At 42.5% G+C, this 23,408-nt stretch overlaps 1 protein-coding gene across 6 annotated transcripts in view; it reads left to right on the forward strand.

Annotated features, from left to right (window-relative positions):
- POC1A (POC1 centriolar protein A) overlaps positions 1–23,408 on the forward strand; it is a 68,697-nt gene that overhangs the window by 34,121 nt on the left and 11,168 nt on the right. For 2 of the 6 annotated variants that reach the window (XR_007379283.1, XM_048957398.1), the window contains exons 10-11: positions 11,704–11,844; positions 23,129–23,270. Coding sequence is in view for 5 of the 6 variants with exons in the window: in XM_048957398.1 (XP_048813355.1) it covers positions 11,704–11,844; positions 23,129–23,227 (240 nt within the window). In the remaining variant the exon portion in view is untranslated. Of the gene's footprint in view, positions 1–11,703; positions 11,845–12,557; positions 23,404–23,408 lie in introns of those variants that run through there. The other 4 variants (XM_048957397.1, XM_048957399.1, XM_048957400.1 and 1 more) reach the window with 4 other exon arrangements.

A 23,408-nucleotide genomic window follows, 5' to 3' on the forward strand; every position in this document is an offset into this window, starting at 1 on the left:
TCAGTGGTATTCTTACCTCCTATTTATTCCTTGGCCACACGGAGTAATACTTTGGCTTGAGGTAACTAGTGTTACCTTTTGGTGTGAACAGCACAAAGGATCCAGTAGATCTCCCACATCAGCTGTGAGCATCAAGAGAAACTTGATGTGAGTTAAACCTTTGACAGTAAAACTGTCCTTGGCTAAGAAGCAGGATGGAGGAAGTAGCAGTGGAGAGCTTTGGTGATAGCTGACATGACTGTAGCCAGTTGTCTGTCAGTTCAATTCTGTGCGGTTGTTACTGCCTCTCACTTCATGGTTGCCTGGGAAGTGTGATGCATCTTTGTCCTGCTGTAGAGGAGGGAAGTTCCTGCTCTTGTTTCGTGTCATATTGTGATCTGTGAGACCAAAGCCAAGATAGTGAAGGTTTTGGTGAGTATCACCCAAATAGTGGCTGCCTGTTAGCAGAACAGGCAGAGCAGAAGTAGAGTCTGCACCAGGTCTCTGCAGATGGTTCACTGTGTTTCATGAGAATAGAAATGCAAGATGTGACTAGTCCCTGTACTCACGGTTGGTAAGAATGCAGTGTCTGAACATTAAGACAGTTGTGATTGCTAAAATAATAAGGAAAATAATGTTCTCTGAGAGCCTTTGTTTTGAATACCACAGGTTAAGTTTAAAATTGGTACGAAATGTTCTTAGCTATTAAAAAGAAATGAATGTCTCTGAAAATATCTTGGTTTATTAAGGAACGTAAGTGGAACCTGAACGTGGTAATTCTGACTTCTTAATCAACTGTCCACAGCCCAATTTCTTTTCTTTCAAGTGAAGTGTGTTGTTAGGCTGGTTTTGAAGAGTGCTGCTGCAGCTTACTGCAAGACTTGACTTCTGCTGCTCATTTTCAGAAAAGCTTCCTGTTTTGAGCAAGGCACTGCTTTTTATTTTTAATTTTGAATAGCAGACGTCAGTATTATTATTTCTCCCATTTCTCTCTCAACAAAATGACTAAAAGCAGCAGTGTGTGCTTTTTCATCTCCTCTTGATGTCCTTCTGTGGAAAGAGGACCTGTTTCATTCTTCTCTACTGCTGTGTAGTACCAAGATTCTTCTGGAATAAGAGAAATGGTGCAGATGTTTTTTAATACTATAATTATGTGCTAGGGGCCTGTAGACTGTAATTTATTTTCGATGAGCTAGCATTATCCTTGACACATGTAAATCTGTTTACCTTTTACTTAAATGAAAGAATATTTTTCAAAGCTTGTGCTGTGTTGTGCAGCTTTGTAACTTTTTTTCTTAAGGACTGAAAGCATGGCTGCTTATCAAAACAGTGGATGTGTAAAAACAATGTTTTGTATCCAGCTTCTCATGGAAGAGTCAGTCTAACATACAAGTGCTAGGGAATAAGTGAATGCAGCCTTCAAAGCGAGTCAGTCATTGAGATGAGTAGGAAGAAGAAAAGAATCTTAACCTGTGTTGTAAAAGAGGCATGAAAAGCCCTGTTGGGGCGGTGAGCTTGAAAACAGACTTGTTCAGGAACAGTTTTCATTTCAGTAGGTAGATGGAGACTGAAGCCTGCAGAAGATGCTAATTTCTAAGGCAAGTGGTTAAAGTTCACTGTGAATCAGGGCATGGAGCTTGTTTGCAGAGATAGGTGTGAACTTCAAAGTTGCTCTGCCCACCTGCTGGTGTTTTCTGTAAATATATGAGGCTTTGGTGATGCAGCTTGCTTTGGAAGCAGAACTTCTCTGTGCAAGAATGATTGTAAATGAAAGAAGGCTGTGATGAGTAGGAATTACAGTCATGACTGTGGTGTAAAAGCATAAACCACAAAAATGTGATCAGAAAGAATGCTAAAACTGTCTGATATAAATGTAAATAAATGTTATTGTAGGTGCGAGGGGTTCTAGGTGCTAGATCAGAGTTATGGAAACTGAAATGCTTGCTTACCATTTATAAACTAGTAACTGCTGCAATGAAGTGTTCCCTAATTGCCCTGGAAACGTCAGTGAAGGGCAAACACAGTGAGTGCTGTGTGAACTCAGGGGAAGAAACGTCTTACAGTCCTGTGTCCTGATTTAGTTTGTGGCTTTGATCTAGAATGTAATGGGTACGAGTAAAATTATGTCCTAAGCTGGAATATTGGGCGGTGAAGACCGACAGGAAAGTGATAATAGTCATAGATCTTTGCCTGTTGTTTCATATTATGGGCTCCTACAGTTGCTGTGGGATCAGAATAGGAGCAAAAGGGTTGGTCTGTATGGAGAGCTGCGCTGGATAGGATCAAAGGACATGTTCTCAGAGCTGGTATGTTACTGAAAATATTTACTTAATCCACAATTGGTTATTTTTCAGAGAAGGTAGATAATAATGTTTTACTTTGGGGGTTGATTGTGGGTGTTTTTTGTTGTTTGTTTTTTCAGATATAAGGAAAGCTTTGTACGTGCAGCTATTGCTGACGTGAGTGTACAGTGACTCTGGTTTCTTTGTGGGATGGATTTGCTGCTATTGCTTGGCAAATTCCAAGAAAGCAATGTGTGGTGAAGTGTAATGAACAAATGCTAAGCAATTCATATCACGTGGACAGTTGGAAGGTGCTTGGGTGTTTCTCTACATTCGTACTTGAAGATGATGAATGACAAGAAAAACATTGAATGAGCCAAATTGGTAAACATTTTAATGTAAAGTTATGGAAAATAGGGAATACTCATTGATGGAAGGATTCTTTACTCAATCTTCAATGTAATGATAGACATTCTTTTGGCACCTTATAACTTGCTGTGTCAAGTACTTCCCTAGGCAAAGAAGGGATGATGAGGAGACTTTCCATCTAATCCTCTGATTCTTTTTGCTGTTGCATCAAACTTTCTAAGGAAAAATACTTGAATTGCGAGCTTTAATAGAGGGAAAAGTGGCATCTTATGTTCAAAAGGCAGTGAAAAGTCTGTGAGTTTTGAGTGCTTTGCTTGTTTGTCTCAGGGTATCCTGGTGGGAGAGGTAACTGGCACAGCAGGGCAGAAGACATAAGGTGGTGATCTGGAGGTGTTTTTCTTGCCGCCTCAGCTGCAAATCCTGCAGCCATGTAACTGAGATGAGTGTTTCACATGGATGCAGTGCTAGTTCTCCTGAGACCAGCGGGCTTCTTGGTTTGGAGGTAAGCTCTAGGATAAGTTCAAATGATAAAGGCAGCAAGTATTTAATTACCATCTCTCAGAAGACACAGGTTAGTTTTCAGCTCCCGATGTGCTGAGATCTGCCCATGTGAGCAGACTTTTGGGAGGCTGAGCTCACGTGGGTAGAGATGTAAAGTTGTCCTCTGTCACTCTTCTGCCAGGAGATCTTCATGGTGTTGTTATTTGTTTTTAAAGTTTAAGTGCACAGATATTTTAAGTGTAGTTAGCTCTGTTGAAGGCAAATGGTGGTCAATTTCAGAGCCACCCAATTGAAAGCTAATGACATAGCAGATTTGGTGAGGATCAGGAAGAGCAGGGCTTCCGTGGAAAGGGCTTTTGATGAAAAGGTAAACAGCTTGTGACTCCTCCGATGGGCCTTTTGTTAAGATGATAGACATTTAGGCCTCTTTTTACACTCTAAGTATACAACTTTCTCCAGAAGGTATTGGATTCTGTTTGTTTCTTCGGTATCTATTTTTCCAAAACAGATTGGAAACTTAATTCCTTGTGTAGTCCATGAGGCTTTGTACAAACTCTCATCTCTGCATGATTCTCCTGCATTTTGACTAAGAAGCCCTTCTGAACAAACAAGAGCCTGAATGATCATCAGCTGCAATTCATTTTTTTTTGTTTGACAAGCAATTGGCACAAAAGCTGAAGCTGTGACAGTGGTGGTAAGTCATAAATTGTTTAAAAGGAAAATGGATGTGAGCAGTGATTTGGGCTGGTCAGAGCTCTCTCTCCGAAGCCCATAGGCTGAACTTCCAAACCCAGCTCCACCTTCCTTCTGCAGTGTTGACCTTGGTCTCCATGCTGACTGCAGCACTTCAGTCTTTGTGTAAATAAATTCCTCCTGAATTACTCAGAGGCCAGATGTGCTTTTTCTTTTTTTAACCTTGTGGATTCCAAACTACCTCCAGTTTTGGCATCCATTAATACTTACAAGCGTGTACTTTTTTTAATCGCTGTGAAATTCTCTCCTAGAAAGGCACAGCTGGAGCTCTCTTCAGCTGAATGTAGACGTGTATTTCTGTTTGCATCTCCTTCACCTCGGTCTACTTATTGCCTTAGAATTTCTCTCTCAATTCTTAGTAATGTCTTCAACAGGGTTATCCTTCAGGTTAAATGTGGCCTGCAAGTTGTTGTGGGTTTTTCTGTTATTGCTGTTTCGTTTTCCAATTTGCTTCTCACCTTATTTCTCTGAGGATTTTTTCCCACTCTGGGAAGCTTCATCCTGGCATGTGGTTACCTTCCTCTTGGAGTAGGTAGGTAGATTTTTTTACTTACATGAGCAACAATGATGAAATGATAAGCTGCTTCTGCTTTCTGTGCTATTCTGCTGTCCAAGCAGAACCTGGTAAGAAAGGGCTGTCTTACTACAGCTGATTGTGGGACGTTAAAGGCATCTCCAAGGGGGGTGAAACTAGATATCTTACAGGTCCTTTTCAATCCAGGCCATCCTATGATTCTGTGATCATCCCTACATCATTTGCAAGGGGTGCAGTTGCTGATGATTACTCATAGCTGTCTGGTTTTCCACTCTCCTTTTTGCTGAAGGGATTCCACTCTCATAAGGCTGTTGTAACCTGTGACCTCACATTTTTGCAAGGAGACAGAGGTTCAGCAGGAACAGAGGAAAAGGCTGCTTATTTTTTCAAGCTGTTCTTTCTGATGTGGACAAAAGGATTCTCTGCTGTGGTCTGTGCCTGAAGAGGCTGTATTTGCCCTGGTTCTTCTGGGAGGTACAAAGGGACTTTGCTTAATTTAGGATGGAATAATTAAGTGTGGAAGGTGTTCAGCAGGCCGTCTTAATGCTCTCGGAGAATAACGTCACCAAAAGTCTCAGTACCAAAGTATGGTTATGTGTGGAAATGAGCTGCCATAGGAACAGAAGTATAGAAAGGAAATGTATTGGGAGGAACATTCACCACATAACCCCTCAGTTTCATTGTTGAAAAACTTGGATCCAAATGAGCTCTGGAGTTCAACTCTTAACTGATCAGAGAGTAACGCTAGGTAGCAATTCCAGGTTTATTCATAGCAGGAGGCCTGGATTTACCCAAGCAGAGCTGCATTGGTTTCCTGTGCCCTTCTCTCATTTTTTGCATCTTAATTTGACTGAATTTGCAGCATAGCAAAACAAGTATTTTCACTGTTCTCCATTGTTGCCAACTTCATGAGCAGATAATGGCAGCACTTCTTCACAGAAGTTATTCCTACAAGCCTCTGTTCATTGATAGCCGTATAATGTTCTGTTTTGGCTTGTTGTTGCTTTTGCCATATGAAACTATATTTTTCTCAGGCTAATGAGTTTTGCCTCTATGTTGCTCTTTCCCCTGAAATTCTTGAGTTTACTTTTCCATTGATCTGGCCTGTGAAAATAGCAAAGAGTGTGCAGGGTAAATGAACAAAAGCCCATGTCTTCTCTGAGTTTTAACATTTTTTTACGTGCTACTTTAGACAGTTTGTCAGATTTTTTCCATCTTGTCTTGAAGAAGGACTTGAGTGAGAAGAAGAGGTTGAATACAAGTTCCCTGTATTCTCCCAACCCGGTCTTCCCAGAGGATCTGAATGGCTGCAACAACCTGCAGCAGTTTTCCCAGTGGCGGCTGGGGGCAGCTGTGCTGCTCCAGCTGTTTCCATAGTGTTCTACTTTGACAAGATTTTTCATGGAAGTAAGACTTCAATTTTTGTTCTCTTACAGCAAATAGAATTGTTCTTTAAGAGCTTGGAACAATCAGACCTCAAGGTTGCCCCCCTCATTAGAGGTCAGAATAAAAATTGCCTTTCTAGTTCAGCTCCATCTCAGGTTAATTAAGATGAATTCACCCACTGAAGTTGCTACTGTACATGACTTGTTGTAATGCTTGGGTTATAATTCAAAGAGAAGAGATGGAGTCAAGATTTATATATTTCTCCAATCTGCCATTCTGTGCCAGGTTTAGGAGATGGGTGAAGATGCCTCAAGCTTTTTTTTTTCTTTTTTTTTTTTTCAAGATTTTTTTCATAAGACCTCAAACTCTGCTGCTGAAATCCAAACTTCCACTGAGTGAAATAGCAAATAGGCATTTCTGTCTGTCTAGTGGGGGGAAGCTATGTTTGTGTGTGTGTGCATAACAGTCATAAGTATATAACCTACATAGGCATGGCAATATTTGTGCAACGTACTCACATGTACTTCATTAGAAGGAGATAAATGATGCATAAGAAGAGCACAAGCTGGAAGTTGTTCATACTTCATGTTCACACTCAGTATGGTTTGCATTTTGCCTTGGAATCTGTGCTTTTGATGTGGAAGAATCTGTAGCAGGAGAATCTAAGTTGATGGGTTTTTGATGAGACATTTTGCTTCAGTGTGTAGCAGTTTTTGTTGGGAACTTTTCCCAAGAGCAACCTCAAATGCAGTCAGAGAGCAGTAGCTCAATTTCTGGTGGAAATCATTCCCTATGATTCTCTTGCCTGTGTTTCTGTTCCTACAGTGGCATATGTAAAGTGAGGAATACAGAATGTGGGAAACAGGACCCTGATCTCAGGTGGCACATAGAACAAGGTGATGGAATGATGTAGCTGTGCTCACAGACCTCCTGGAATGTGTGGACAACGCACAGCTTAGGTGCTTTTGACAGGACTGCCCTTGTTACTATTTTGTGAATGGGATTTAAAGGATGGAGGTAAAGCTGAACTCCCCTGTTCCCACTGCTCCAGTGTTCTTTTCTGGTGGACAGGAGCAAAGAGAAGAGGGGGAAAAAAAAAAAACCCAAAACACACAGATGTTTCCACAGGGTTTATTGATGAGAATCCTATTTTCTGATGTAGATGTGCAATTAAACAGGTAGGTGCTTACCTTGTCAGTATATTTTCTAAATATCACTACATAGAGAACAAAGCAGCATTTTTTTTGCATAATCCACTGCAATTTCATTACTGATGCAACCTATTCTGTAGTTAACCCTTGCCTCAGCTTCCTCATCAGCATTACAGCAATTGGTTACAACGTTATAGATTTCATGAAAGGTTAAGTAAGGGAGCTCTGGAATGAAGGCTGATGAATTTTCTCTTTCTAGCAAGTAGCTGCACTGTGCTAAGAAGTTGCCATGGGTAAATCACTTCAGTTTCTGCCTCATCACTAAGAGCTGTATCATATGCTGAAACTATTTATCCATTGTTCTTGTAATGTTAAACTGCTACTTGCTGTACCCACAGAGCTTAGTAAGTGGATGTTGTGATAAGGTATTTAATAGCAAATACATTTGTTCATTTATTGTGTACTTGAACTCAAACTAAGACAGATGAAACCTCGACAGCAGTCGCTGCTTGTGGTGCCTGCCTGTGGAATGCAGCTGGCACTGCACCGTCCAGCTGAGTCAGATGGGACCTCACGTTACTGTGCAGCCACAGTGTTTCACAGCACAGACTGTCATATAAGTTAGCTCCCATTCCAGGGCTCTTTCTGTATTTCTTTGCAACTTTCTAGATATCTGTTTGAATTGAAATCAGTAGTGTCTGGTTCACCACAGCGTCTAGATTTCTATTAAGATTAGGATAGTTGTAGTCTGGTCTTTGAGGGGGTTTCTTTCACCATTTTTATGAACAACAGTGGGGCTGATGTGATGTTCTTTTACCAAATGGGAAATATATACATATATGCATTATATGGGAACTATTGAGTCCTGGCCTGAACCACTGATTGAGCACCTGAGGAAAGGACCATCAGCCCTGGAAGCACAGGTGAAGGCAGTTCAGCTGTGAGACAGGAAGGGTTGGAGCCTGGCTGCACCTCTCTTAGACCTTATTGAAGGGCTGTCATCACCCCTCTGTTGTAATGCCTTTCCCATTGTATTGATCTGTCCAATTGCTACGTGCATGTATTTGCTGTTATTGTTCTTGTTAAAATACAGGGGCAGGCCTTCCCCTGAACAGTGTCACAATAACGTTCACCACTGTCAAATTTGGAGGCTCTTTGGACAGTGTGATAGAGATGTGGCATTGCTGCCTTAACCCAGTAGCTCCAACTAGTGCCAATTCTGTATTTGACCTGTGACAGGAGTGGAGGTAGGCTGCTTGTGGAGGGTAACCTGTCACGCTGAGCATTGCAGTCTCTTTCCATGAAAGAATGGAAAGAGAAGAGTTTTATCTCATTTAAATATTTGGAAACTTTCTAAAATGCATGTCAGACTAAATTTTCAAGGTCTGCTCAGTTTTTGTGGTGCATAAGCACCGTGGCATCTGCTCCATGTTGTCCTGTTTGTGCTTTCTTAATGCAGGAGAAGCTTTCATTCACTTGAAAGAAAGAGTATGTTTTGGCGTGGGAAGTCTGAAGCTGATCCAAATGGGATGCACATGCTCTGGTTTAGCAGATAAAAAGGAAAGTGCTGTGACTTTGAGAGGAAGCAGGCCACCTTTGTTGAGCTGGTGCTAAGCCCATCCTTTACCATTGTCCCATAGACACCCACAAATCTCTGGGTCCCAGTGAGATGCATCCAGAGGCCTGAGGGAATTGATGTTGTAGTCACTAAACCACTTTCAGTAATGTTGGAAATTCTGAAGCATTTCAGAATGACCCTGGGAACTACCTACCTGTCAGTCTCACCTGTGTGCTGGTGGATTTGCAGATGCTCCGTCCTTAGAATCATAGAATCATAGAATCACTAAGGTTGGAAAAGACCTAAAAGATCACCCTGTCCAACCGTTCACCTATTCCCAATAGCTCCTACTAAACCATGTCCCTTGGAGGTGTTCAAGGCCAGGTTGGATGGGGCCTCTGGGCAGCCTGGTCTAGCATTAGATATGGGAGTTGGAGCTTCGTGATCCTTGAGGTCTGTTCCAACCCTGGCCATTCTGTGATTGTATGTGGATGGTGGATAGGAAGGTGGACGTGAGCCAGCACTGTGCTCTTGCAACCCAGAAAGCCAACTGTATCCTGGGCTGTATCAAAAGAAGTGTGGCCAGCAGGGCAGGGAACTGATCCTGCCCCTCTGCTCTATGCTTTGAGGCCTCACCTGCAGTACAGCATCCAGATGGGGAGTCCTGTGGAGACGTGGAGAGATGTGGGCCTGTTGGAGTGTGTCCAGAGAAGGGCCACGGAAATGATCCATGGAATGGAACACCTCTCTACAAGGACCGGCTGAGCTGGTGCTGTGCAACATGACCAGAGAAGGCTGAGAGGTGACCTGATAGTGGCTTGTCAGTATCTAAAGGGGAACAACAGGAAAGAAGGGGACAGACTCTTCAGCAGGGTCTGTGGTGAGAGAACAAGGGGAAATGTCTTCAAGCTCAAAGTTGGTAGATTTAGGTTGGATATAAGTGATAAGTCTTCTGCAGTGAGGGTGGTGAGGTGCTGGCACAAGTTACCCAGTGACGTGGTTGATGCCCCATCCCTGAAGACTTTCAAAGTGGGGCTGGATCAGGCCATGGGCAACCTGACCTAGCTGTGCACGTCCCTGTTTGTTGCAGGGCGTTGGACTGGATGGCCTTCAGAGGTCCCTTCCAACTCTAAGAATTCTATGATTCTGTTCTGTGATTCTTCTGTGTATGTTGTGGGCTGCATTTATTGCTGAATGTTTTCAGGTGTTATGAGATGAGGGTTTGCTGGCGTTTTTAGTGAGATTATCTTGTGCCTGTGTTGGGCAGATTCTTAACCTTTGTTGTGTACGTTATGCAGCGTTCTTGGAGAGGCCTCCTCAGAGAGGTCCCAGATTTCAGAGTGTACCTTCATTCCATCCATCAAGCAGGTGGGATGAGTAAGAGGTTGGAGCGAGCTGATCTCAGTTTCTCTGCCCGCCTCTTTGTAAGCAGCGATCAGAGTGGTGTCTGTAAGAGTTCATGGTTTTAGTTGATTAAATTAGTGCATCAGTGAACAACACGTGGCTCTTGGGCTACCTGCAGCACAAACCTGTGACTGGGCTTTGCAGTGTGACCCGTGCTGGCCAAGGACTCCGGATAGTCTTTGATGGCTTGGTTGCAGTGGAGTGCAGCTCTTAAAAGCAGATAGTGGACAGCAGCAGGAGTTCTGCCAAAGCCTATTACCTCTCTCTTCTTGTAGTCCATTGTCTCACTGTTTGTTGCTTACTTTGCTTAACTGGGGGGCTGGATAGCAGCCACAGGAGCCTTTCTGACAGTGCCACCCAGCTGTGTGTGAGCAGTGTGTTGGTGGCCTTTCACTGCACGTGGTGACGGTTGGGCTTTGTGTGTCCTGTCCCAGGGAACATGTTCTGCCTGGACGTGCATTTCCAACCAGCCTTGATTGAAAAGACAGTGAGCCGAGTGCCTGTAGACTCTCTTTATGTTTTTATCTGAAAAGAAATCTTACTATGCTAAACATTTCTGGTTTTAAAGTTACATGAAACGTTCTAAATGGTCTTTTTGCATTAAATGCGGAGAGGTGAATGATTAAGTGCAGCACTAAAAATGCCTTCACAGCAATGTGTGTGAGTGTAGAAATGGAAGCTACACAGAGACTGTTTTTCAGTCTATCTGGATCCCTTTCTTTTTTGTCAGTTTTCCAAACTTCTGCCATTCACATGAGCAGTAAGTCCCATCCATGGGATAGAACTGCACCAGGCATCAGGCCGTGGAGAGCCACGTTTTAAGCTCTGAGTTCTCAGGTTTATACCAAGTAATGGCTGTCAGTGTAAGGTAAGGAAGTTGTCTGCAATTGCAGACTAATGTGTTGGTTGGCTAAATTGTTCAGTTAGATGAACTCTAAACTTCTGCTGGTGATAATGCAGACAATTAACACAAATAGCGTTTGTTCTAGAAGGAATACAGCATTTTGAAAGAAAAAGCTCCTTAGTAAAGATCTGTATATGTTTTTAAAATTTTCTTCTGAATGGAATATTCAGATTTGCATAACTAAAACAGTTGAAATTGAAATTTCAAAGTAATCTTGTACAGTTAATCTCACTGGGGAGGGAAAACTGGTTCAAGTTAAAAGAAGATAAATTATCAGGGTTAAATCAAAGCTGTGTCTGTAATGCATGTTGGATCATTTTGCTTTAGCTGAGCTTCAGTTCTACATCATTGCTTTCTTACAACTAACAGACCGTGGAGGGAACCTTTTGCTGCACAAGGCCCTAAACCTTTTCTTCCTTACACTGTTAGAATTGAATAATTTGACTCCTGTCAGGTAGCTTATTTAATTCTACAGTTTAGAGATAGCACTGTGTGGCTCTATTGAATATCCATTTACCAGCACAGTCTGTGGCTCTACATGAGCATGCAAAGCTTTTGATCGTACAGAACTTGAGCCTTTCAGGATTGCTTCAGTATTGTTATCTAAGCTTTGCCTTTCCTAATGCAGGCTTTAGAAAGAAAATGCACCACATACTGCCAACAAAAATCATGCCACTCCAGACTGTGAAGACAGATGAGTTTGCAGCGGCTTTTCTTTTTTCAGCCATGGCAAGAACAAAGAACAAACACTTGGATTTCTCTTGCCCTCTCAGACTGTTTCCCACCATAAATTGTCCTTCAGTGTTTACCCTCCATAAAACAGAAAATCTTTTCCGGTTGTTTCTGTTGCAGTAGCAGACTCTATGTGTTTATTTTTTTAGCCATCAGAAATGGATTGTGGTGTTCATCTTAAGAAAACAAAATCTCAGGATACTGGTAGGAACCATGAACGGCCAGAGGAGGATGTCCATATTGCAGATACCTTGGAACATATTATAGGACAGCTGGATGTTCTGACTCAGGTATGGTGTGCTATTTGATTTTATAATGAAATTTTCCAGTAGCTTCATAGAATAAATGTGGCTAGTCTAAAATCTCTGCTTTTCAGTGGTTAATTTGATGAATCTTTTGATCTATCAGCGTATCTCAGTTCTCTCACATCAGAACTTCAGGTTCTGTTCTTTCCCCATTTCTGTTACGCTGCAGTGCAGCAGAGAGCTAAACAGGCCATCTCTGGTACCTTCTGTTATTAGCCAAAGTTTATCCAAGGTAATATCTGAAGGTGTGGCTAAAATTGCAGGTAGTAGAACTCTTGTCTCAGTGACTGGCTGGTTACTGCTTCTCCCCCAGTTATGTTGTATTCTGTAGGTAAACTCAGATCCTTTCCCCAGCCCCCAACATTCACCTATGCCATTCAATTTCTGCAGTGTTCTTTTCTCACCTTACATGTCTGGGCCTTCCTGGGCCCCACCTCTCAAATGAGCTTTTCACCTACAGCTAGCAAACAACTGAGCCCTTGCAAAGCATTCACATGCTGTTCTTCCCCAGAGACCCAAAGTAGTGCTGGAATGGCATCAACTGTTAATGATCATCCATCACAGTGTGTGTTAGCTCTGTCCCTAAATTCTTCTTAAGCAGTCCTTTCTGTTTAACCAAATCATTACTCATTATTTCTGTTAGGAAATGTTTGTTTCTGACCATTTCTTGGGGCTAAATTTCATTGTATATTTTTGAGGGATGTGAGAAGTGGGGAGAAGGCATGGGGTGGTGTAAACACCATTGATCTGCAGAGCACAACGTCATCAGAAGGAAGAAAACTGCATGGGAGTTCTTTTCTGTGAGTTGGAATGTTGTTTCTGGGGAAGAGCAAGCAGATGTTTAACACTGAATATTGAACACTTGAGTTACTGGTTTGAGTTGGCTCTTTTTTCTTCAGAGAAGTACGTGTTATCCACAAAGAAGTTTAGGATGATGCACTGGAGTACCCAACAAGTACTGAAGCACAGCTGATTTGGGGATATAAAGCATTGTAGGACTACAGGCAGTCTAAAATAGAGTGAAAGCCAAAAGATATTGAAATTCGTTTGGCAGAAGTGCAAGAAAACACTTTTCTATAGTCTTTAGAATCTTCACTGGAGGGAGAAAGCTCTTCTATGACATTGGTTCTGTGTTTTTATGATAAAGTACAACCTAGTACATGCACAAAATATCTTACTGTTTTTGTCTCTGTAGTAAGTTTGGATTGTGATATTCATCTTTAATTAAACAAATCAGATCCATGGTCCTGATGAAGTTTGTGTAATGTCTTCTTTTCAACTTCATAGGTACTTAGAGGGAGCAAATATTGCAGTATGTGGGGTTTAAACTAGATAAAAGCAATGCAGACATCTCTGCAAGTCGTTGCATAACTGAAAAAAAAATAAATCAAAATGCTATTTTAAACCTAGCAAAAAGAGAGTGAAGTGGAGATCACTGGGGGAGGAATGAATTAGGAGGTTTTAGGATAACGTTGAAACTAGCCCTGAAATTATAGTGTAAGGAAAAAAAAAAGAAAAAAAAAGAAAAAAAAAAAAAGTAGAAGCTGCTTTGAGTAATTGTGCATTCAGCAACCTTTCAGCTGTAGTTTTTTGCCATCTGTACAGTACTTTGTTATCCTTTGATTCTAGTCTCTTGTATTTTGTTTTAACACCATGCGTATGCACAAGTAAATGTACCCAACGTGTTGTTCACATGGTTTCATAATTCTTCATTATAATTGTAACGTTGTAATATTTAGAAGTGAAACAAGTCTGCACAAAACTGTCAAGCTTATGCAAATGAACGTGGAAGAATCCCTTGTGTTTGGAGTAGGAGAGGAGATTCCTGAAGGAGGAGGAGCACAGGTGCAGTTAGCAGGGCAAAGAAACAGAAGGTAACAAAAAGGAACCTGCTTGTGGAGCTGCACTTTTTTTCCTTCTCCTTATGGGCATGCTGTGCAGGTGAGTTACAACAGCAGGGAGCACAGAGCCCTCGAAGGCACCTTTATCACCTCTTTCAATCTTTTATCACCTGGTCAGTGCCAATTAAGTGTTGTCCAGGAGGGACCACAACATGCTGGTTGCTAGCTGAGATCTGCAGAGGAGACAGCAGCAGTGACTGTTGGATGGTTGTCTTTGTTGGCTGTTCCTTTCAGAGCCTGACAGAGCATTGCTTCCTGCACATTGCAGGCTCAAGCTAATGCATATTTTTACAGTTTCTCCAGCTTTGGAGTTGGTGACTTCTTTCTGTGAAAGGACACCACTGCTTCTTTTAAAAAATGCTTTCACAAATAAACAGCAAAAAGTCTTTGTGAAGAAATAAGGCATCACAGGCTTCATCATTTTTCTCCCTTCAAGAAAGGCTGAGGCTATACCAGTAGTCTCCCAGTGCTCTGTTAAAAGTCATTGCTACATAATGCCTGAGCATTGCTCACTTAAAGATAACACTAACAGCATCAGTGGGTTGATATTTTGAAGCTGTTTTCTTAGCTGAAGAGAAAGGACAGGCACACCTCACCAGCACCCCAAAAATATTTCCAGGCATTTTCTATTGATGTAGCTATCCATGAGTTCACCAAGAATTTTGGGTTGGTTGGCGGTGCGGGAGCTTGGGTGCGTTTCTGTTGTGACACCTTGAGTTCCTGCTCTCTGTGCTTATCAGAGTTTCCAGCACTGTATCAATTTAGTGTGGGGGGAACTTGAAGTTGTGATAAACTACTCTGCAAAAATATGCAAACGTAAAATTAATCTGTTGAGTCTGTCGTTTTTGTAGCATTTCCTTAGCTATCATTTCAAGGTTTATTGCGGTAAAGAGAGGGAAGGAGAAAAATTGTCTGCTAAAAGTGGTAATAGCAAGAAATCATCTGAGCACTGTCATCTCCTGCTGGCACACAGCTTCGTTCTGCGCCACACGCTTGAAGCTGCATTGTCTGCTGCTCATCCATTACCAACGCCTTCACTCTGTTGCTAATAGATCTCTGGATGGAGTGTCATGCACTTGAAGACAGCAGAATTGTTTTTGTTCTATTTAAGAGGTGTCTTCCTGCCAGCCACCAAATGAAAGTAGAAACACTGAAGCAGTAAGGCATTAGTGCACAGCAGGATGCATGGAACAGGCTTGTTTCTTCACTTGGCACTTCTCATCAGATTTCTCTAATAAGAGCAGAGGAAACTGGTGTCTGTTGCTTCAACATGGAGCAGTTGCTGTTACAACTAATAGATGTGCTTCCTTTTTATGTTGTGAAATTCTGACTGTGATATCACTGCATCAGTGGACAAGGGAAGAGCCACTCATGTCATCTAACTCGACTTCATTGAGGCCTTTGACACGGTGCCCCACAAAACCCTTCTCTCCAAACTGGGGAGATGTGGGTTTGATGGGCAGAATCTTCAATGAATGAAGAACTGGTGCAGGGTTGAGTCCAGAGGGTGGCAGTCAGTGTCCAGATGGAGATCAGTGATGTCTCCCAAGGGTCGGTGCTGGGGCTGATGCTCTTTAATGTCTTCATCAGTGACATCAACTGTGGGGCTGAGGGCACCCTCAGCAAGTTTGCTGATGACACCAAGCTGTGGGGTGTGTTCAGTACAGCACAGGGAGGGAAGGGATGCTATCAGAGGGGCGAGACAGGCTTGAGCAGTGGGCCCAGATGAACCTCAGGAGGTTCAACAAATCAAATGTAAGATCTGCACCTGGGTTGAGGTGACCCTCATTACCAATACAAGCTGGGGGGATGATGGCTTTAAGAGGTCCCTTCCAAATCCAAGGATTCTGTGGTTCTGTGATTTTATTCTTAAATGTCTTGACAGCATCCTTTCAGTATGGTTTAATAAAACCTTTATCTTTTCCTCTTCACCAGCAAGCTGTGTTTTTGTTTTAAGTAAGAAAGTGGTCTAACGTGACCTGACAGCAGCTCCATATTTTTTTCTAAACATGTCTGTAGACAGTATTTCACATGAAAATAAAGAAGTTAGTCTTTGACTGCCTCTTTCAGGTGAGTAGCACATGCTCGATAGTCTTGCTATCTTGAAATACGATGTGAAGTCATTTGCATTAGTTGTTGGCTTACTGAGAGATGCCCTGGTGCCCTTCTGTAGCAAAGTGGGCAGTTCAAATCCAGTAACAAGAAGAAGGGGATGGGAGTGATGAGCATGCATCATGTAAGCCTTGCTCCTCCCTCCCCTGCAGTTTTGTATCTTGCCAGTGTCTAAACAATTTATTAAAATCCTCTTATTTACTGTTATTTCAGAGATGTGAAAATGAGGAAAGAGGTTTTTGTCTGTTTACAACTGAAGGCTGGATCTCAGTATCTCAGTGTGTATCCAAAGGGGTGGGAATGAAGATTAAAGGTGTTGTGTTTTTCTTGGATAACTTCTCCTTAAAGTCGTGGGGCGTAAAGGTGGTTTTCAGCTGGAACCAAAATGGGGCAGATATTAAGAACACACATTACTTGGTGTGTGTATCTGAAATGCATTTTCTGCACTTGCAGCTGAACTGCTCAGCTGGAGTAGGATTGTGTGTGAGTAAGCATCCTGGCTTCAGTGAGAAATTTGCATTAGCAACAGTGATATTAAACAGTTTGTATGCTCCTGCCTTCACTCCAGACACTTGCAGTTGTCTACTGTGAAAAAAGACTGCGAGAAATGAGATGCTTCCTAATTAAAACTAAATGTGTGTGCAATGCGTGTAATACAGATGATTAATATCATGCCTGCATCGTACATTTTAGGGAAACAATCTTTAAAGTGCGTGTTAGAATAAATGCCATCTCTTTTCTGAGAGGCATTAAACCTGTTGTTTAATCTACGTGCAATAAGGTAAATCCTTACACAGTGACAAGCAGTTAGAAGTAAAGGAATGGTGTTATTGGTCACAAAAGCTGCTACCTGTGCCTTGCACAAATGTCTTGGTTGATATGTTGCTTGTAATATCTGAACTGCTGCTGGCTATGGGAGCTCCCAGCAAGTAGGAGAAAGCAGCAAACAGGTTTTTTTTCCAAAAGAAATGATTTGAAATCCAAACCATCATTTAGGGGGGAAAAAAAAAAAGCAAAAAAAAAAAGCATAAAGCATTCAAATCTGAAAAGTCTGTGAAATGCTAGATGAATTTCATTTTTAAATCTTAATTAAAAGAGCTTAGAGATGACTCAAAACCATCTCTTGGAGATGTGGCATCTTTGACCTCTTGCTCAGAATAAATGAAGCACCCTGTTTCTTGCCAGTCCTCAATAAACCATCATCTGTGTTATTATTTTCTGAAATGCATTTCTAAACTACGCTTGCTATAAGAATCTCATAAGGATTTTGTTTCTTTCTAAGACTGCCTGGGTTACACGCACTTCCAGTGACTGTGCTGTGTTTGCACAGCCCTGTCCTGAGGCCAGGTTCTCAAAAACACTTCTTGTTTCCCTGCAGGTTCTGAGGGTCTTCCCCTTGTAGCTGGTGGTGGGCAGGCACATGCAACGCCTCCCACAGTCTGTTTTGTTTTTCTTAAGAGCAGATCTTTAAGAAGGATCACTTGATACTGCTTGATTATCTTGTTGTTTTTCAGCCACTGAGTGGCAGGAGCTGGATGCGTTCAGCTGAGTGCTTTGCATCCTTCCAGAGTTAGATAGGGTAATGTGTAAAGGACACAGTACATCTTTGAGGCACGTCATCATCCCTGTGGTTGAGAAGACCTGAGTGTTCTGGGCTTTCTAAACAATATGCCGTGCAGTCATTTTCAGCATGCATAGCTTAATATTTTACCTTGGCTCATCTCAGTGTGCCAGATTTTGTCGCTGGACTCTGTGACCTGTGGAAGCTGTAACAGCGCAGCTCTTCTCCTGCAGAACCTTTCAGCACCCTGTGCAAGTACTGTCAGTTTAGCTTTTTCTGATCTACTGAATCAACAGAGAGGCACGATGAAACATTTTAGTGAGAGCCTTCTGCTTTGGAAGGCACAGTTAGAGATACAGCTACGTGCCTTGAGTCTCTGCGCTGCACAGAGCTCACTGTCACAGCTGTAGCTCATCTCCTGCACTCTAGGATTGATTTTAGTACACTGGTGTCCAAACTAATGGCTTGCCTGGGCTGCAGTGAGTGAAGGGCTGATGTTTTGGTTGCTCGCCGGGGGTGAGCTGGGCTGGGAAGAGCTGCTGCCATGATGGCAGTGTCAGAGGGCAGGCTGCATTACATGGGCTGCAGGTTGGACGTGTCTGATTTAATGCAATGAAAAGCCTTGGCTGAGTTCCAGGGCCTGTTTGGCTGCTGCAGCGTTGGCACTGACCATGCTGCTTGGTCTGGCAAAGTTGACAGTGCTGGAATTTTCAGGTACTTTGTGTGCCTTCTCTGTTGTAGAAGTTGGAATGAGTGTTATAAGTGATAGTGCTGTTGTTGTCACTGAACCCAAGCCCTTTGCAGGACCACCAAAGCTGCTTCTGTCCTCTTTCATTGAGGAGCATTGAACTGATTCAGGCATCTGAGAAAGTGAAGTGTTGGAAGGTAGAAGGAACACATATTTAGAAAAGCTCATCCAGTGTGTTTGTGGGCCTTCCTAACCCTGGCTGTACAGCAGCTGTGAGCTGTACAGCCCTGTCTGCCTGCACCAGGGCTGAGTGTTTGGCAGCAGCAGAGAATTTTGTGGAATTAGTGTTTCAAAATAAGCTTGAAAATTCATGAGGTTGCATTGAAGAAATATTGGGGGAGTGAAGACAGAATGATTAAATGAAACATTTTCATTCTGAAATAATCAATGTGCTGCTGTTAAATCTGGCTGCTGTGAGATTCTTGGTGCAGACAGGCTTTGTGAGTTTACCTTAGAGCTTGGATTCAAAATAAGTAGGATGATGGAGCTTGTTATATGGAGCTTATTTAAAATACCTCTGGCTTAGCAGATATTGTTTTAATTTGAAGGAACAAGGCACTGTCATCTTTTTTCATGTGAAAAGTTACTGGTGTATTTGGTCTCTGAGTTGAAGGTTTTGACTAGTATAAAGTAAGGCTGGTCCTGCCATACGAAGAGCACCAAGTGCGTTTGTTTGCTCCTTAATGCATTGATACCAGCGAAGGCATCGTGTCTTGTTCTGCTACTGGATGTGAGATTTATTTATCTTTCCCTTGCTTAGTCTAAAGCACCAGCTTTTGCTAAGAACGCTTCAGAGATTCTGAGTGTTGGTAGCAGGTTCGAGTCCTAACTAGAAACAGTGCTAGGGTATAATTTGTGCATAAAGAGGGCAGCCTAGTTTTCTTTAAGTATACTTACTAATAGCAGGAGCATCCTTTGGATTCCTCTGGATATGGCGACTGAAGTGGAAGGGAGGCTGACAGCAAGTCAGGGCAAAGCTTTGTGCAGTGGGTGGAAAGGGTACTTCTCACCAGACACATTTGTGTGTGAACTTTAATGTGACTTGCTGCTCAAGTTCTCCCATGAGCCTCTTCATTTCTGCAGTTTATGTCTAGTATTTTAAACTGTCATTTGTGGAAGGAGGTGTTTTTTCTGCAAACATGCAGATCTATGGCTACGTGGATGAGAACTGTTTCTCTGCTAGTTTATTTTACTCACTGAACTTGTTTAGAGAAAGCGTAAGTACCACTGAGCCCACTCATTAGCATTTGCTGAGGAGGGACCCTTCTGCCCCCTTTTGATGCAGTGTTTTTGTAATGCAATTTACTTTCTGTACTTTCGGGCCTCTTTGGGGCTTAACCATTTTTATGGAAAGCTGGGTAACCTGTAGAGAATCACAGCTGGACTCTTCAAACAAGCCAGTGTGCATGCCACCTGCATGGCAGGAGTCAGAGCAAGTCCAGGTCGGAGCTTACCTGTCTCATTCTGCAAGTCCACATGCCATCCATCCCCTTTGTGTTCTGCTCTTCTGCTGCTGCACTGCCTGCCCTCTCTGCCGGTCCCATAAGGTGAAGAGAAGGAGAGGCTGCTGCATGGAATCTGTAAAGATACTGAAAGATATGTTTGGTTGGATTTGTTTTTTCCCCCCATCCAGTAGACAGTTGGTCCCTGGATGAATTAGGGCTGTAAGGAACTTCTGAGCTTCGCTGTGAGCAAGGAGAAGCTTTAAATAGCCACAGCATTGCATGTCCTAGCTTTTGCCATCAACATAGTGAATAAGTACAGCTGCTTATGGCGTCCTGCCCAGAGTGCTGCTGCAGGTAAGTGACATAAAAGCCTCTTCAACTTTCATTGTTACTTAACATACACCTAGAAGTTTAAAACATATTACACTCCTAACATCATCGTAAGTTGATGCAAAGAATTAAAGAATGATGTATTCGTGGCACAGAGATGTAATCATTCCAGTGTCTTTGTGCTTTGTGATTAGAAATCCCTGTTTTATAACTGCTGTTGGATCATCTGATAGTTTTTCCTATTCTAACATTTCTGCATTTGCTGCCTGTTCTTTTGCAGGCAAATGTGTTTTTTTAATACATTGAGAGGAAAATGCTGTCTTCATAAATTGACATGCAGATGAAAAGGAAAAACTGAAGAGGTAGAAACAACGCTGCTTCTTATTTGATGCATTATAAGTCAGCGGAAAGCTGACAACCATTGGGGTGGAGTGAACTTTAGGAATCTATTTACAGAAGTAAAACTAGGAAACTACTTCTACATTCAGTGCAGAAAGGGATTTTATGATATGGTTCATGATGTCAGGAATAGAGGAAATGTGTGTAACGTTTTGCCTGCAAGAGGCAGTGCTGCGCTTTGCAGTTGGTGTTTGGCTGTATCCTTTGTAGGCACAACCAGCACCTGATTCCAGTAGCATTGTGCAGATAAATGTTTTGAAGGGTCCCGCAGTGCTCAACCAGAGCAGCATTGCATCCCCTGTCCTTTACTCAATCAAACCCTGTCTCATCCCCGGCTTGTTAGGCATCCTGTAGCCCAGTGGGCGCAGCGTTATTTATGTTTTTATGCTCTGGTCTGCTTCTCTCTCAGTTCCATGCTCAGTGCTTGGCTTTAGTTAATTACTGGCCTTCTGTCTGGACTGCTCTCTCTTGTGGTTAACCACAGGGATTTGTCTCGTTGATCTCTAAAATGTGCTACAGGCTATGATGAGGAGTCTGTGTCACCTGAGGAACACAAATGTCCTTTGCTCTGCTGCTTGGGTTTTCCTTGAGCAGTGGAGGAACTGGTTTCTGCTGGCATTCAGCTACTGCTGGGCTCTGCTAATCTGTAATTCTCAAAAGAAGCCAGCTGGACTGCCCCACAGGGCTCTGCAAAAGCCTCTGCCTGGAGGCCGTGTCCCCACTGAAAGTATTTGATTCGAATTAAAGAGAGGATGTTGATAAAAGCTGAAACTGTTGCAGGATTGTACTTGGGCCACCGTCACTGCAATAACACGGGGGAACGAGATGGGAAGTTTATCATCATGTAAGCAAATAAGACTGCTTTGTGTCTCAGCTTAGGGGAGGATGAAGCTGAATGTTTTCTCCAGACCTTAGAAAGTGCAAATGATGCAACGCTGTCTCTTCTGTGTGGCTCTCCTCACCATTTTCCAGTGTGCAGTGCACACATGGCTAAGGCTTCTGACACTGAGAACCCAAAGTCATAGAATCATAGGATCGCTCAGGTTGGAAAAGACCTTCAAGGTCATCGAGTCCATCCACAACCCAACCATCCTACCCCAACTCTAACAACCCTCAGCTAAATCCTGTCCCTGAGCACCACATCCAAACGGTTTTTAAACACAGTCAGGGATGGAGACTCAACCACCTCCCTGCCATAATCCTGCCATAGGGAAACAGTTTGAGTGCAAAGCTGCATCTGGTCAACCCGGGCTGGTGGCATTTGTCTCCTGGGGTTGTTGGCTCATCACCTTCTGAAAAGTAGCACCAGTTGAATACATGTGGGTTAATTTGCTTCCCAACAAGGGTTTGGTTTGGGAATAGGCCATAGAAACATTGTAAAACTGTCAACTGAAAAGGAAGTAGCCTTTTTGTGTGGAAGTTACTTTCTCTCTTTGTGTGGTGCCTGTGTGTGTATCAGTAATGGCATTTTTGTACTTTCCCACACCTTCCTATGACTGCGTATTTTAAGCACTGTGTATTCAGAATGGTCTGTGCTCATCAGCTCTTTGAATTCAGTACATCTTCCATCTTTCTCCTTTTCCTTTTCTAGTTTGCAAAACAGTGCTCACTATGAATTCATTGGAATGAAAATTACATGAAAGTATGAAGCAGACAAGACCTTCCTTGCAACTCTTCCTCAAATTTGACGTGTTCTGAAGTCCACTGTGTTTGTGCTTTGTTCCACCGCTGTGTGTAGCAGTGTGGTTGGCTCCTATTAGCTCTGATATGCTGCCTGGGGCCTCAGCTAAGATTTGAGCTGTGTTTGGAGGGAGAAAAGAAGTGTATTATGGTGAATCTTACGATGCAAAGCCCTTCCTGACTTTGTCAAGATGAGGTGTTGCAGTGTGGCTGACAGAGATGTCTTCATAGTAGTGCTTGGTGGTGTGCTTTCACCATGCCTGTGTTTTCACTTCATCCCTTCCAGCTGTTCCTCTCATTTCCCAAATGGTTTTGCAGGAGACGTTTCCTGGCCTATCAACTGTCCTTAGCCAAACGATTTCCTTTCTTTGCATTTTAGTTTCCCCAGTAATAAAATGGAGATAAAGAGACCTGCTTTCTTTTGTCAAGCACTCAGTCGTGTGCTTATGAAATGTGCTATTTGAAGATTTTTTATTTATAACCTCTATACAAATAGCCCAAGTTTGTTTGAATTACTTTATTGAAGTCTGAGGTTCTGAACATCCTTTGTTTTTGACAAGGTATGTTATTGATGGCAGTAAAAATGCTCAGAATATGAAGCTATTGACTGCTGTTTATGGGTATTAAAGCATTAAATGTAATTACTGCCTATTATCAGTTATTCCAGCATCTTTGGAATCTGAAAGTGGTTTTCCACAGATAGCTCTCTTGGTTACCTAAGGATGGTCCATTAAAGGATTTTCAGCAGAGGCTTTTATTGCTTCCTGGTTAAAATGTTTTTTCCATATACTCTGTCCACGATGACTTCAGCTTTAGGAGGAGCTAATAACAACCCCTTTGTGAGGTAACTGGATTGCACAGAGAAATTCAGGCCACATGTTGAGGTATGTGCTGCCAGTTTGAGTTGTAATTCGCCTTCATCACCCCACTGTTCTGCCTTACATTGGGACGGTTCCTCACTTGACCCTGGTGCTACAGCTCTGAAATAGCTCAGAGTATTTCCTTGAACATAGCATTCCCTTGCCCTCTGACAGCACAGCACACAGCTGGTCTCTCTGCATGGCTCGGTGGCAGCTTTCCTTTTGTTTTGCAGACAGTTTCCATCCTGGAGCAGAGGTTGACCCTCACGGAGAACAAGCTGAAGGAGTTTCTGGAGAACCAGCAGAAAATAATTCAGAACAAAGAGAATTGAGTTTGTGAAAGAGGAGCGCTGAAGGCCCTTGGAGGATGCAGGGGTTTGTATTCTCAACAGACTGGGTGACTTTAATGGTTTGGAAAGTAATCAATTTTTAATTCGTATGTACAGTTACTGTATCTGTAAATACAAAGCTTTGTTACTTTACTAAAATAAAAGATTTTTATTTGTAAGAGTG

This window comes from Lagopus muta, chromosome 11 (genome assembly GCF_023343835.1).
Source record: "Lagopus muta isolate bLagMut1 chromosome 11, bLagMut1 primary, whole genome shotgun sequence".
In the NCBI taxonomy this organism is placed as follows: domain Eukaryota; kingdom Metazoa; phylum Chordata; class Aves; order Galliformes; family Phasianidae; genus Lagopus; species Lagopus muta.